This window comes from Liolophura sinensis, chromosome 2, assembly GCF_032854445.1.
Source record: "Liolophura sinensis isolate JHLJ2023 chromosome 2, CUHK_Ljap_v2, whole genome shotgun sequence".
NCBI classification, from domain to species: domain Eukaryota; kingdom Metazoa; phylum Mollusca; class Polyplacophora; order Chitonida; family Chitonidae; genus Liolophura; species Liolophura sinensis.
The window spans coordinates 22,119,815-22,133,308 of record NC_088296.1 but is presented as its reverse complement, the minus strand read 5'-3'; the positions used below and the strand labels follow the sequence as shown (position 1 = coordinate 22,133,308).

General features: G+C 38.5%; 1 protein-coding gene and 1 long non-coding RNA gene across 2 annotated transcripts; both read left to right on the top strand.

Moving 5' to 3' along the window:
* The first annotated feature begins 2,356 nt into the window (after positions 1-2,356).
* On the top strand, positions 2,357-6,190 carry LOC135462578 (scavenger receptor cysteine-rich type 1 protein M130-like). The gene is made up of 4 exons (XM_064739802.1): positions 2,357-2,591; positions 3,544-3,630; positions 5,218-5,356; positions 6,004-6,190. Exons 1-4 carry the CDS (start codon positions 2,507-2,509, stop codon positions 6,188-6,190), a joined length of 498 nt encoding a protein of 165 aa, XP_064595872.1. The 5' UTR covers positions 2,357-2,506.
* A 2,294-nt stretch (positions 6,191-8,484) lies between these two features.
* On the top strand, positions 8,485-12,493 carry LOC135463202 (uncharacterized). Its single transcript, XR_010443539.1, has 4 exons — positions 8,485-8,573; positions 9,525-9,572; positions 10,707-10,791; positions 12,271-12,493. It is a non-coding gene; the product is annotated as an uncharacterized LOC135463202 (long non-coding RNA).
* Positions 12,494-13,494: the final 1,001 nt, after the last annotated feature.

Sequence of the window (13,494 nt, the reverse complement as noted above, 5' to 3'; positions counted from 1 at the left end):
ATACTGCTTGATCTTCGTCTCGTACGTTTTATTCCGCCATGTCTTCTCATTTCAAGTTTAACTGGCTGTATTACATGAATTTTTAAGTTTAGTTTTTAAAATGCAACAGTATGGCACGTGAACGTGTTAGTCTTGCCAGTTGTGGCCTCAGTCACATCCAGTAGAAGAATGCCATTATATGATTTAGAAGGTCTTTCAGCAGTCCATGGATGATCGTGGGTTCTTCCCGGCTCTGTCCGGTTTCTTTCCACCATAACAATGGGCGCTGTCTTTTAAATGAAATGTCCTTCAGTACGACGTGAAACGTGAAACAGCGGGGTCGTGTAATTTGCTTCTATTTAGGTATTCACAGGAACACTTGTAATAAAACCTTAACTAAGCTAAAGTTACATGAGACCTTGTTTCACTGGCTCCGTGAGACCATTTGCATACTATCACAATGTCGTTGCAGCTCTAGTTTCACTGTCTTTCCTTTAAGTCTTTTATTGCTAATCCGGTCTCTGTGAGTTCAAGTCCAGCCCATGCTGGCTTCCTCTCCGGTCGTAAGTGGAAAGGTCTGCCCAGTTTCCACCCAACATAATGCTGGCTGCTGTCCAATAAGGGAAATATTCTTGAGTACGGCGTAAAACACCAAAAAAAAAAATAAATACAGAATAAATAAATAAAAATTTATTGCTTATCTGCAATTGGTAATGTCTGGCCAACCGTGTTACTGTACAAGATGGCAGTAATTGAAATTCAAGGTTGTGAGAACGTATATATTGCCAGGCATGGAGATTGTATTACACCCATAATCGGGCCATTTCTCTACACCAGACAGATGTATAAGTCATGTGGAATATCGGGTTACACTCTTGCAATAGTTCCACAGAGGGCAGCAATCAACTAAACCATTCATTGTCAATGGTAACCCCGACACGCCCCCTCCCAAAATGGACCTTGAACCATTTCTGTCTCCATGTGTCAGACATGGTGACCCAACACTGCTAAACTTGTCGACAAGTTAATTAAAGAAATGCATCATTCTTCTCATTGTTTTTGTCGAATATGTACAGTTGCCTTTTGAAAGTAAAGAAAATTTAAACAAAAAATTCTTTTCTTGGAGGCTTGTCCTGTTGTGAAATATGTTACCAAGATAAAAATTTTAAACATCTGGAAAAAAAGTGCCACGAATTTCTATACTTCCACATCACCAAGAAAATCCTTTTTACATTTTTTTTTATGTAGAATTCGGAAATACGACAAACTGTACATAATTTTTAGTATTTTGATTTTAGTATCGCAGCGCCCTTATTTTCAGTCAACACAGTGACGAAGTTGAGTCTCATTATCATAGATTCCCATTGTTTCACCACTTCGACAGGTCTTGAGTTGTTCTGTTGTCTATGTTTTAATATATATTTTTAAATAAATTTTGACAACATCCTGTTGAAGAGGTAAAACAATGAAAAGGTATGGAAAGGACACTCAAATTAGTCATTCTGTTGTCTAAAATTAGTGGCACTCTGATACTTGGATCAATATACTAGAAATTTCTAGTCAGGTTTATTAGTGGGTCAAACTTGAGAGAATGGAGAGAAATCCACAGCTTTTCTCCAGGTACCTGATAAAACTCCTCACGTAAAGCAGCAGCCAAAGCAGCGAGAGCAGGATTCGAACCTGCGGACTTACTGGTCAGCGGAAATCCGACAAAAATGTCATTGATCATATATGGCAACGGACTAATCTGAGTGTCCCTTACTGAATTGTCATTTCTAACATCAGCGCATTATTTACAGACTAACTCTGGCTAGAGAGTTATATTTATTTATTTTTACTGATTTGATTAGTATTTTAAGCCGTACTCAAGAATATTTCACGTATACGACGGCAGCTAGCAGTGTGGTGGGAGAAACCAGGCAGAGCGCGGTCGAAATCCATGACTATTTTCCAGTTTGCTGACAGACCTTTCCATGCAACACCGGAGATGCTAGCGGGATCTAAATTGCTGTCTTTTAATCATTTACATAGTGAAATATATAACCCTAAGTGGGACAAACTGTCAAGAGGCAGTATTTTATCAGTTGCGTGTGACCATTTTCTAACTGTCACACTGTTGTCGCTGCTCTAGTTTTACTCTCCATGTTGCATAATGTATACTGCAATCGGATCATGGATTTACAATACCGAATGTATTAAGTATATTCCCTATTAGTCTGTTCTCGACGCTATGTAAACCAATACAACCAAAGAGTATCACGTATCGTGTAAAGCAGCAGATGTTTCCGGAAACGCTCGGCAGTTTCCGATCCCCTGTTGACTTTACAATAACCCCAAAACCCTGTGATTCTCTATATACTAAACTGGAAGCGCTAAATAAACGTTTATGCTGAAAAGTCTTATGAATAACGGAGACGGCGGACGATTTCACTGACTCATCAAAGTTGTTGATGAAGTGTACGGAAAGAGCCGAGTTTTAGCAAGGGTTAATCAGCCGTCCATCGCTGTTACAAGTCACAGCCACAGTATGAAGGCGTTTCTGCTGATTTGTGTATTTATCCAGCATTCATATCATGCTTACGGACAATGCCCGAGTTCCCCTCTCTCGAAAGGTAAGAGTTTGTTCTTGACGTGTATCTGATATCTGTGGAATAACGTTTTGCTCTGTATTTTGTGGCAAGGATTTGAAAGTGAGATAATATTGCCTGCCAATACCCAGAATTCGCCGTAGTCCAACATGCACCTCCCACCACTCTCCCCTCCTCGCCCCGCGGTCGATGTGAGTTCAAGTCCAGCTCATGCTGGCTTGCTCTCCGACCATTTCGGGAAGGTCTTCCAACATGCGGGTGATGGTGGGTTTTCCCCGGGCTCTGCCCTGTTAACTCTGGCCACTGTCGTACAAGTGAAAAATTCTTGAATACGGCGTAAAACACCAATAAAATAAAAAAAATGGAATAAATTTAATCACTATGACACGTAAGTTGCAAGTTCAATCCTGGTGTTCGCCAGAGAAGTTGTGGATATCGTGAGGTTTTGGTGATTATAAACGCCCGACGACACTCGTGTGTGCGTTTGCGCCGTTTAACGTTAGTCGAAGACCATTTGTCTTCCGCCAATGAGGTGGGCATGTCTGAGAAAAGAGAAAAGAAAGAAATAACACCCCTCCGCCACAAAAAATAATAATAATAATAATAATAATATATATATATATATATATATATATATATATATATATATATATATATATATATATATATATATATATATATATTAAGCACGATGAAGAAATGTGAAAGAAAACAACAAATTCAAATGTCTAACACATCCTTGATACCTTAGCACTTCAACTAAGGGATTTAAATATGTGAACATAGGCATAATTTATAGTATTTCAAATATCTACCAAACTAAACTATATTGGAAACAGAAGACCAAAATCAAGAAAAAAAAACCTAGAAAAAAAAAACAAGCAGAAAATGAACTAAAAAGAATTTTTTAATTTATCTTTCAATATACCTGTGTAGGAAAGTTTATATTCACATTTACTATTTTGTTTGTTTGCAGAGATGATAGATGTATGGAATGAGCTCTCGGCTCTGTCGCGTGAAATGGACGATGATATTCACTTGTTGTCACAACCATCAGACTCATGTAAGTGTATTTCATTTATTTATTTATTTGACTGATGCCTTACACCGTACTCAAGAATATTTCACTTATACGATGGTTGCCAACATTATGGTGGGACTAAAACGGGCAGAGCCCTGGGCAAAGCCACGCCCATCCAGAGGTTGCTGACAGAACTTACCACGTACGGCCAGAGAGGAAGCCAGCATGAGCTTGTCTGAACTCACAGCAACCGCATTAATGAGAGGCTTTTGGGTCATTGCGAAGCGCTTGCATGATAGCCCCTCGGACATAGACTCATGTAAGTGTAAAATCCAGGTGTCAAAACAGACATTTATATTAACCAGCTATCAACCAAAATAGACGTTCCAGGTCAATATGTGCAATACAAAAACTGAAACAACGTTAAACACAAACCATTAAAGAAATAAGAAAGTTTATTATCCTGTAGACTAGTTTGTCTGCTATCTGATTGGTCAGTTACCTTCCAATCAGTGCTGTGTCGTGAGTCCTACCCACCCGATACGGCAAAACCTCGTTTCCACACGTTTCCACTCACTCCACACGATGATTACCATGGAAACGCGAAATTTTACGTATTCGCCTACTTCGTTTCGGCGAAGCAGATCATCTGTGCTACTGTCACTTATAAAATTCTGCCAGCGTGTGATATTTAGAAAAAAAATGCAGAGTGAAGTATCACTGCCTCTTGGCTCGGATTCGTCTGCCTTGCTAGTCCTGTCGGCTATTTGTTTTAACTCCTGTCTAACACCTTTTTTTTCGTAGTAATATCTAGTGTTTAATTTTAATCACAATTTTTCTGCTCCACATTCCTTGAATGTCTGACACCCGTCCTTCCCGCTTGAAAGCGAGCTGTTCATATCCAAATGGGGATGCGTGTCATATCGTGATGGCGTGATAGACGTGATCAGCATCGGGCCTTTGTGAGGCATCGAAGGGCTATCAGGCGCTCGTTTCTTCATAAATTTCATAAAACATTAAAGGTCTCTAGGATCAGTTTTTAGGAAATTGATAGTTTCCACACAATGTCTCATCATGTAAACACTTCGTATCCCCTCTCAAACAACCATTATAACTAATAACCAAAAGTACGAAATTAACACCAATATCGTGCAAGGCGAAGCCGTCTACAGTTGTCAATGACGTTGGAAAGACACAGGGAATGTTCCGGGATCTAGGTCTCCGAGTTGTGTACCATGCCAGTTTAAGTTGTCGAAAGTTAAAATGTGTACCTCACTTGCGCTTTGATTGCGACTGTTCATATATCCAATGTTGCGATTTAATTCAACGTGTCCTACTCTTTTGCCTATTAACTTTTCCATGGGTTATTTGGCTTGAGGGCCGCTTTCTACACCAGCGGCTCTCTACCAATCGAGCTCTTCAGTACAAAGTTAAACCAAAGTACTTATTCTTGTCTGGCAAGTTCATTACACTAAACAATTAATCTGTAAAATATAACACACATATTCTATTAACTCAACATAAATATTCTATCAGACCAACAAAATATTACGTTGAATGTGACAGGATATTATTTTGTCATGACCATTTAAGTAATGTTTTATCGGTTTCATTTTGTCTTCTGATAAGATTTTAGCGTCACATTAAGGGGAGGCAACCTTTGGAATGGAGTAGTCAATATTTACGAGGACGGACGATATAAAGCAGTTTGTGACTGGAACTGGGCAAAGGCGGAAGCGGATGTGGTATGCAGAAGCCTCGGACTCGGGTAGGCAAGAACTTCAGTGCGGCAAAAGTTTTAATCAAAACAATTTTTCCGTCATTCATTAACTGTTTATATTTGTGAAGTCGTTACATATATCATCGCTTTTTCTGCTGTACATGTCCAAACAGTGCCTGGTGGTTTTTCTGTTTGATTTATTTATTTATTTGATTGGTGTTTCACGCCGTTCTCAAGAATATTTCACTTATACAAACGGCGGTCAGCATTATGGTCAGGGGAAATCGCGCAGAGCCCGGGAAAAAACCACGACCATCCGCACGTTGCTGCAGACCTTTTATGTTTGAAAACGTGGGTATATAGATGTAAGCGTCAAAACAAGTACAAATTAATAAGTGGAATTTATATCCGTGCAAATCCGATGTATAGTCACAGACTTTCCAAGACCGTTGCAGGTACTCGCAAAATCTAGTGCTTCTGGCGAGACTCTGAAGGAAGTAGAATATCGGTTTATAGAAAAAAAAAATGAAGTTCTTCTTAACCACTGAAGTTATTGTATTATCGTTACTTTTGTCTTTAAACATTAGCTGGATGTGGAATCATAAAGAATTATCAAAATAAGGACATAGAGATTGAAAATGACTTCAAGCACTATTTCACCACTATTTTATCACTCCACTGTGTAAATTTTTCAGGAAATCTGCGCACTTCTCTCAAATTAGCATAGATCAAGAGGTTCACCCTGTGAAATTTGATTGTGATGGATGGGAGAGAACGTTGGGGGAATGTCGCGTGATCAACAAAACCGGGAAGGCCTGTCAAAATGGAATCCGAGTCTCGTGCGACAACACCGAGTCTGGAAATCGCGAAACACGGGAGTGAGACTTTAACGTCGATTTCTAAAATTTGCATTTTCTTCAAACCTTAGTATTTTTTTTATCAAATTTATATGTATTTATTGACATATTGTGAGAAATTATCTGTTACGAAATCACATGTTCGCTCATAAAACAATTCTTCTAAGAATGCCTAAGAGGCATCTGATATATTGGATCCAGCTCATGCTGGCTTCCTCTCCGGCCGTATGTGGGAAGGTCAGCCAGCATCCTGCGGATGGCTGTGGGTTTCCCCCGGGCTCTGCCCGGTTTCCTCCCACCATAATGCTGGCTGCCGTCGTATAAGTGAAATATTCTTGTGTATGGCGTGAATCACCAATCAAATAAATAAATCAAATCAATATATTGGAAAGGACTGAGAAAATGGTATGTGTATCAACAGAGATCCATCACACAGAAATATGCAACTTCCTAATAGCTAGTCTCCACGGTACATTACACAAGTTACTTCATCTGTAAAAGCCCGCGCCACCTGGTGGAGAAATATGCCAACCTCTTGGGTGGAAATTGTGAACGCAATCATGGAAAATCTACGAATTTGGTATTAAATCATTGTTGATAAGAACCCATGGACTAATTTTATATTTCCAAGCAACTCTAAAACGATTACTATCAAAGACGTTGTTCTTTTTTTTTTTCAGTCTGTATATCAACATAACTGCGTTTGGGACATTTTTCCCCACCATGGATCAGCAGTTTCTCAAACATTTGCTGCGCAATAGAAAGAAAAAATACACGACTGCGCAGAAACATCATATAAAGTGTTAGAGATCGAAGGAAAGAGTGAAGTGCCGTGGAGACAATATACAGGAATGTTGCAAATTTCTAGGTCATGGACTTAATTATAGATATTAATTATAGATCAGTTTACTTACCAGGAAATATGACTAAGTAAAATTGACAACGAAAACAACACAGCAAAAAAAAAACCCAACCCCCCCCCCCCCCAAAAAAAACAAAGCCATCCCTCCCCCCCCACAAAAAACCCCACCAACTTTTGTAATTCCCAGTTATTAATAACAATTATTTTGTACCGCTCTATCCGAAAAGATATTTTCTTTAACTCTGACGATTTGTTTTCTTTCGATTTTTTTCCCTACCAGATCAGTGTCACTGTGACTGTCAAATGATGGGACCATCTGGATCCCCGGGGGTGCGCGGACCACCGGGTATGACAGGTAAGACGATGTGGCCAGTTTCTCCTGCCGTCTATGCACGGTCAACTTTTTGCCAAATCAGTGACCATAGATGCATAATCTTAAGGTCATAGAAAAGTGCACAGCACTTCCATTTTGAGAGGGGTCTGGAAAAGAGAAATAAAAAGAACCAGCTTCCATATATCTACATTACTATTTGCCTTATCCACAATACATATAACAAATATATCATCATTAGGGTGGAAAAGTAAGTTTTGAATTCAATTACCGATCATGCAGATGTAATATGGCCATCCACCACTCTCTCCACTTTCTCAACAGGTAGCTGTTAACAAAATCGCCTCCAAAATTTCGTTTTATTGATCTGCTTCAGACCTCTCTCAAAATGGGAGGGCTGGACAATGAGTGCGCTCTTCTATGGTCCTTATAAGCTATGGCGCTAGCGGCAGTGTAATATTTAAACTTTCACATGAACGGTTAGAGCGGAACATTGAGGTAAATTGACAAGAGGTCGTATTTCACCTGTGACGTGTGATCATTTACCAGTTGTCACAGACTGTCTTTGTGGCTCTAGTTTTACTTTCTTTGCTTTAAATCTTTTATATATCGAATATCTGAGCTGAGGATAGCATAAGGTTATAATGATAATGAATGAGACACTGTGATGCTTTTCTTACATATGCTCATTAATATGAAACGCTTTTTTTTGCTCCAGTTAAATGACCCGTAAGTCATGGCATCTTGTGTTTCTCTAATTTCACTAACAGTTTACTGTAATACAGGAGTAACCTGACTCAGAAAAACGAAAGGCTCATTTCGACTCAATATTTCCGCACTATATTTTGCCATCATCAGGAGAATTGATGCCGATGAGTTAAAATGAGCCTTTTATTTTTGAGAGTTACACTGCTCGGGTATTAAGTAATGACATAGTCAATGAATCAACTGAAAAACGAATTAATCCATCAACAAATCAAATAGACTAGTTTATTTAGACGAGTCTGTTAGTCAACATAGCAGTTAGTCAACGTATCGCCCGGAGAACGAATCACGACGATTCGACGAATTACGTCGGCAAATCACATAGAGTAGTCAGCGAATCATTGTCAGATCATCTGATCAAATATTTAGTTCAATAAATAATCGATCTTCTGCTCAACTACATAGGTCCTGAAGGTAATATTGGGCTGCCTGGATGGAAAGGAGAACCAGGTATGGAAAAACTTAAAAACTTTGCTTTGAAAAAGATTAAAAACTGGAAAGGCCGTCATCTTCATTTGATTTCTTTATTTACTTGATTGGTGTTTTACACCATGTGCCACCTTCAGTAAACACAGCTGATTAAATTAGGCAAGATGATTGTCCATATCAGCCACCGGGGATGTATGATCACTATACTTGTTTAATCGGCTACCATGGCTGTGTAATAAGTATCAAAATTTGTATAATTGGTAACCATAGTTGTATAATCAGTGACTATAGTTGTATAATCAGTGACCATAATTGTATAATAAGTGACCATTTTTGTATAATAGGTGACCATAGTTGTATAATCAGTGACCATAGTTATATAATCAGTGACCATTTTTGTATAACCAGTGGCCATAGTTGTACAATCAGTGACCATAGATGCATAATCAGTGACCATAATTGTATAATGAGTGACCATAGTTGTATAAACAGTGACTGTGGTTGTATAAATAGTCAGGGATAATCAGGGATGATGGTTACATAATCAGTAACAATGGGTGAATAATTGTGTCCAGGATTTATAATTGTTTATTCACGACTATTTTAATTTTTGATTCAATGCGGGCTGGAAGGAAATCATATGTCAACTATTAGCTTCTTTTGAGTTTGTAGCGAATTTTTATATGAGGTAGCATTTAATCAGAATTTAACTGTTTTTTTCCCATGAGCTGCAGGTAGTAGTCAATCAGATTTTAACTATTATTTTCAACAAGAGCCAGTAGCCAATCAGATATCAAGTCAAATTCATCCTGTTAGGCCATACTAAAGGCCCCTATGTGTAAATACATTTTACACAAAGGTAATACAACAATCTAGTAAAGCTTGTATTGGCTACAATTAATTTTACAAATGCAGCATTCTAATAAAAAGGAAGATAAATATCGTTCTGTTTTTCAATTCTCTTATTTGCAGGAAAAAGAATAATAGCTCCAATTAGCCGATCTCCGTATGAAGATGAAGGTAAAATTTAGAGGCATATTCCACAAAGTAACTGTTGCCAAAGTCAAAATACGAACCATTTATTTAAAGTCTTGTGTGCTAAACTACTCGAAGAAAACACCTTGCCTTAATTTGGCATCGGTTTATATCATTTTTATTTATAAACTATTGATTTACATTACAATAAAAAAAAACATTCACTGATAAAAATTGTCAGTGTATGTGTATATATATTCTATCACATATTAATTTCTTCTGACGTGCTAAAATGCTTCATATGGTATTCCTGAACCTGACTACCAAGTTAAATGCACTTGCTTGTATTGCTCAGCTTTTACTTTCCTATTTCGTTGTATTCCATAAGTGTTACTTTGATATCAGTGTAAAAATGGGTTTCATTATTTTCTCCACGTGTTACTGTGCTATCATGGTAAAATGGGCTGTATTATTTTAACTTTGCCGTTATGGTAAAATGGGATTTAGTGTATTCCACAAGAATTAGTTTGATATCAGTGTAATAATGGGCTTCGTTATTTTCTCCACGTGCTTACTGTGCTATCATGGTAAAGTGGGCTGTATTATTTTAACTTTGCTATTATGGTAAAATGGGATTTAGTGTATTCCACAAGAATTAGTTTGATATCAGTGTAAAATGGGCTTCGTTATTTTCTCCGCGTGCTTACTGTGCTATCATGGTAAAGTGGGCTGTATTATTTTAACTTTGCTATTATGGTAAAATGGGATTTAGTGTATTCCACAAGAATTAGTTTGATATCAGTGTAAAAATGGGCTTCGTTATTTTCTCCACGTGTTTACTGTGCTATCATGGTAAAGTGGGCTGTATTATTTTAACTTTGCTATTATGGTAAAATGGGATTTAGTGTATTCCACAAGAATTAGTTTGATATCAGTGTAAAAATGGGCTTCGTTATTTTCTCCACGTGCTTACTGTGCTATCATGGTAAAGTGGGCTGTATTATTTTAACTTTGCTATTATGGTAAAATGGGATTTAGTGTATTCCACAAGAATTAGTTTGATATCAGTGTAAAAATGGGCTTCGTTATTTTCTCCGCGTGTTTACTGTGCTATCATGGTAAAGTGGGCTGTAAAAATTTGATGTCATTTTTCTTAAAACCGACTATTGTGTTGTTTAGTGTTCGTGGAAAAGATCAAGCTGGGGTGGAAAGGTTACAAGGGCCGTGGGGGAGACCCGGCCCTAAAGGTGACAATGGCGAGCAGGTGGGTTCAAACATTCACACTATTATTTATTTCTTTACATGATTGGCATATAACGTTGTCAGTTTATTTATTTATTTGATTCGTGTTTTACGCCATACTCAGGAATATTTCACCTATACGGCGGCAGTCAACTTTATGGTGGCAGGAAACCGTAAAGGGCCCCGGGGGAAGCCCACGGCCATCTGCAGGTCTACAGCATAAGTCAAACACTGTTAAATGCAATAAAATTAAGACTTTCGTCACATGGAGTAAACCACAGCAGCGACGACAGCTTGATAAATGGTCACGTAACCTTTGAGATATACTCTCTTGTCAATTTACCTCAGTTAGGGTTTTATTCTAACTGTTCACCTAAATGCATAAATAGTAGCAATTTACACGCCCCCCTAGCATCATGACTTAAGAAGAGTAGGATACAAATACAGTGATATTAATTGCAATTTATTAGGCGTCACTGGTCTAGAATTACTTAAAATGCTATGTTGTCGTCACATGTTACATACAATCACATTAAAACAATGCAAAGGGACCAGGTCTCGGGTAATGCTTAGTCTAGCAGCGGACAGTAAGGCAATGTTTATGAGTCTAGGAAACCGGAAGAGAGACCATTGCCATTTGTTAGGAAATACCCTGATTTAAAGCAACAGCCGACCAGATAGCTGACCTGGAGTATTAACATAAATACCATTCAAAATTCAGAAACAAATAAACTCAAAAATTTAATCTGTTAATTTTGACAGAAAGTCTGTTGTCTGAGAGATGCTAGAATGTATTCTGTTTATTATGACTCACTGTTCTGTCATTTAACAGAATAATTTGCCGCAATAGCGGAATGCAATGTACATTCTATCATCGCTTAGACAACGGACTTTCTTGTTAAATTAAGGTTAAATTTTTGAGTATATTGTTATCTTCTGTTGTATATTCTCCCTTTCACTCTGTTTTATTCACTTAGTTCAGTGTTCTACACTGAACCAATGGTTAAGTGGATGGCTTATTGACTCTTATGGCTTTATGATTTGAAAAGTTATACATGGGCGCAATGTGCAACCATATGTCTTAAAACATAAACACATCAGTGATCCAAGCATATACGTTTAACCCTCATGAGGTGATCCCGGTGTCGTCGTGGTTGCTCTGTACGGTACAAATTTTGCTACTGGTGGCTGTCATGTAAAGTGAACGTAGATAGACGCATGCGCTATAATGAATATGATAGTGCATTTGAAAGTTTGTGTGTCGTATGTTGGAAAGCGACCTGCCAAACGTCCGGCAGCAGGACCTTGCCGTCATTTTATTGACGTCAAATGTTCCTTTCTCAGCTCATAATGATGACGTCACATTAAAAGCAGAGCCCGGCGGAAACCCACGTCCATCCGCAGGTTGCTGCCAGACTTTCCCACATACGGCCGGAGAGGAAGCCAACGTGAGCTGCACTTTAAGATCAGTAAATAAATACTATATTTGTCTCTTTTGCAGACGGACTGTCAGTGCTCTGTTCACGAAGAGAAGTGCGGGGACTGGTGTGGGCCGAGGAAAGGCGAAAAGGGGAAACCAGGAATACCAGGTTTAGATGGACTTCCCGGCCTGCCTGGGGAGAAAGGGGAACCCTGGAACGCCGCAGAATTCTGAGAGGGGAGATAACTGTGGTCGCCATCCTGTAGAGAACAATAAATAAAGTATTGTAAGACGACACAGCTTATTGAAGTGTTGTTTTGTTTTTTCTATTGTTAGCAAATTGTAGACCAACAATTTGAGCAACTTCTATTTACTAATGAAACAGGGATATTGGAATCCAGTCCCAAAACGCCAGTGGTATTTAAATCAAACAGTAACCTATAAATAGCATTATGTTGTAATGGTATTTACATGGTAAAAAGATGACCTCTTAATGTGCCTAATCTTATTTCTTGAGAGTTAATAAATCAACAGACTCTTGTTCGTTTTGGAAGTGTTTGGACTTCACAATAAATGGGTGTTATCAGTCAACCTCTTTAGCCTCTGTAACATCACGCCATACTGCCATACTCTGGTGGTACACTTGTGAACAACAAGTCAAGTTGCTTTACGTGCACAACTAAAGATGAACAGAGGGGCCTCCGTGCCTCGAATTGACATATTCGACACTCCGAAAGAAATTGCTGAAACGCCAAAGAGTCCAAAACAGTTGCTGCTACAAGAAAGAATCCATAAAAGTTTCAGCTACACCAACGAGTCCAAAAGAAGCTGTTTTTATAAAAACGAGTGTAACAATTTTTTTTTGTCACGTCAACGAATCCAAAAGACAAAAAACAATAAGAATTCTTCATTTTAGACTGAATAGTGCAGATCACCAATTATTAGAAAAATTAAAGAAGGAAATAAAAAAAGCTATAAAGGGTACACTGGCTGGTAGGAATGCACAGTATGGGGTTATCTCTACCGAAAAGCGTCCTATTGCCAGTGAGTTAAGTGATCCAGCGCAATGAATAAAAGATTGTTGCCACACGAAAAGGTCCCAAAACGTTGCTGCAACACCAAAGGTCCAATAAAGTTGCTGCTACACAAAAGTGCCCAACAAAGTAGTTGCTACACCAGAGTGCCCAAAAACTTATTGCTACACCAAAGTGCCCAACAAAGTTGCTGCTACACAAAAGTGCCCAGCAAGTTGTTGCTACACCAAAGTGCCCAACAAGTTGTTGCTACACCAAAGTGTCCAACAAG

Excerpts from the sequence above, each read along its gene's own strand:
- LOC135462578 (XM_064739802.1), top strand. The coding sequence starts at position 2,507 with ATGAAGGCGTTTCTGCTGATTTGTGTATTTATCCAGCATTCATATCAT. Across the intron at positions 2,592-3,543 it reads GAGTTCCCCTCTCTCGAAAG|AGATGATAGATGTATGGAAT; the intron begins GTAAGAGTTTGT and ends GTTTGTTTGCAG. Across the intron at positions 5,357-6,003 it reads TGCAGAAGCCTCGGACTCGG|GAAATCTGCGCACTTCTCTC; the intron begins GTAGGCAAGAAC and ends TAAATTTTTCAG.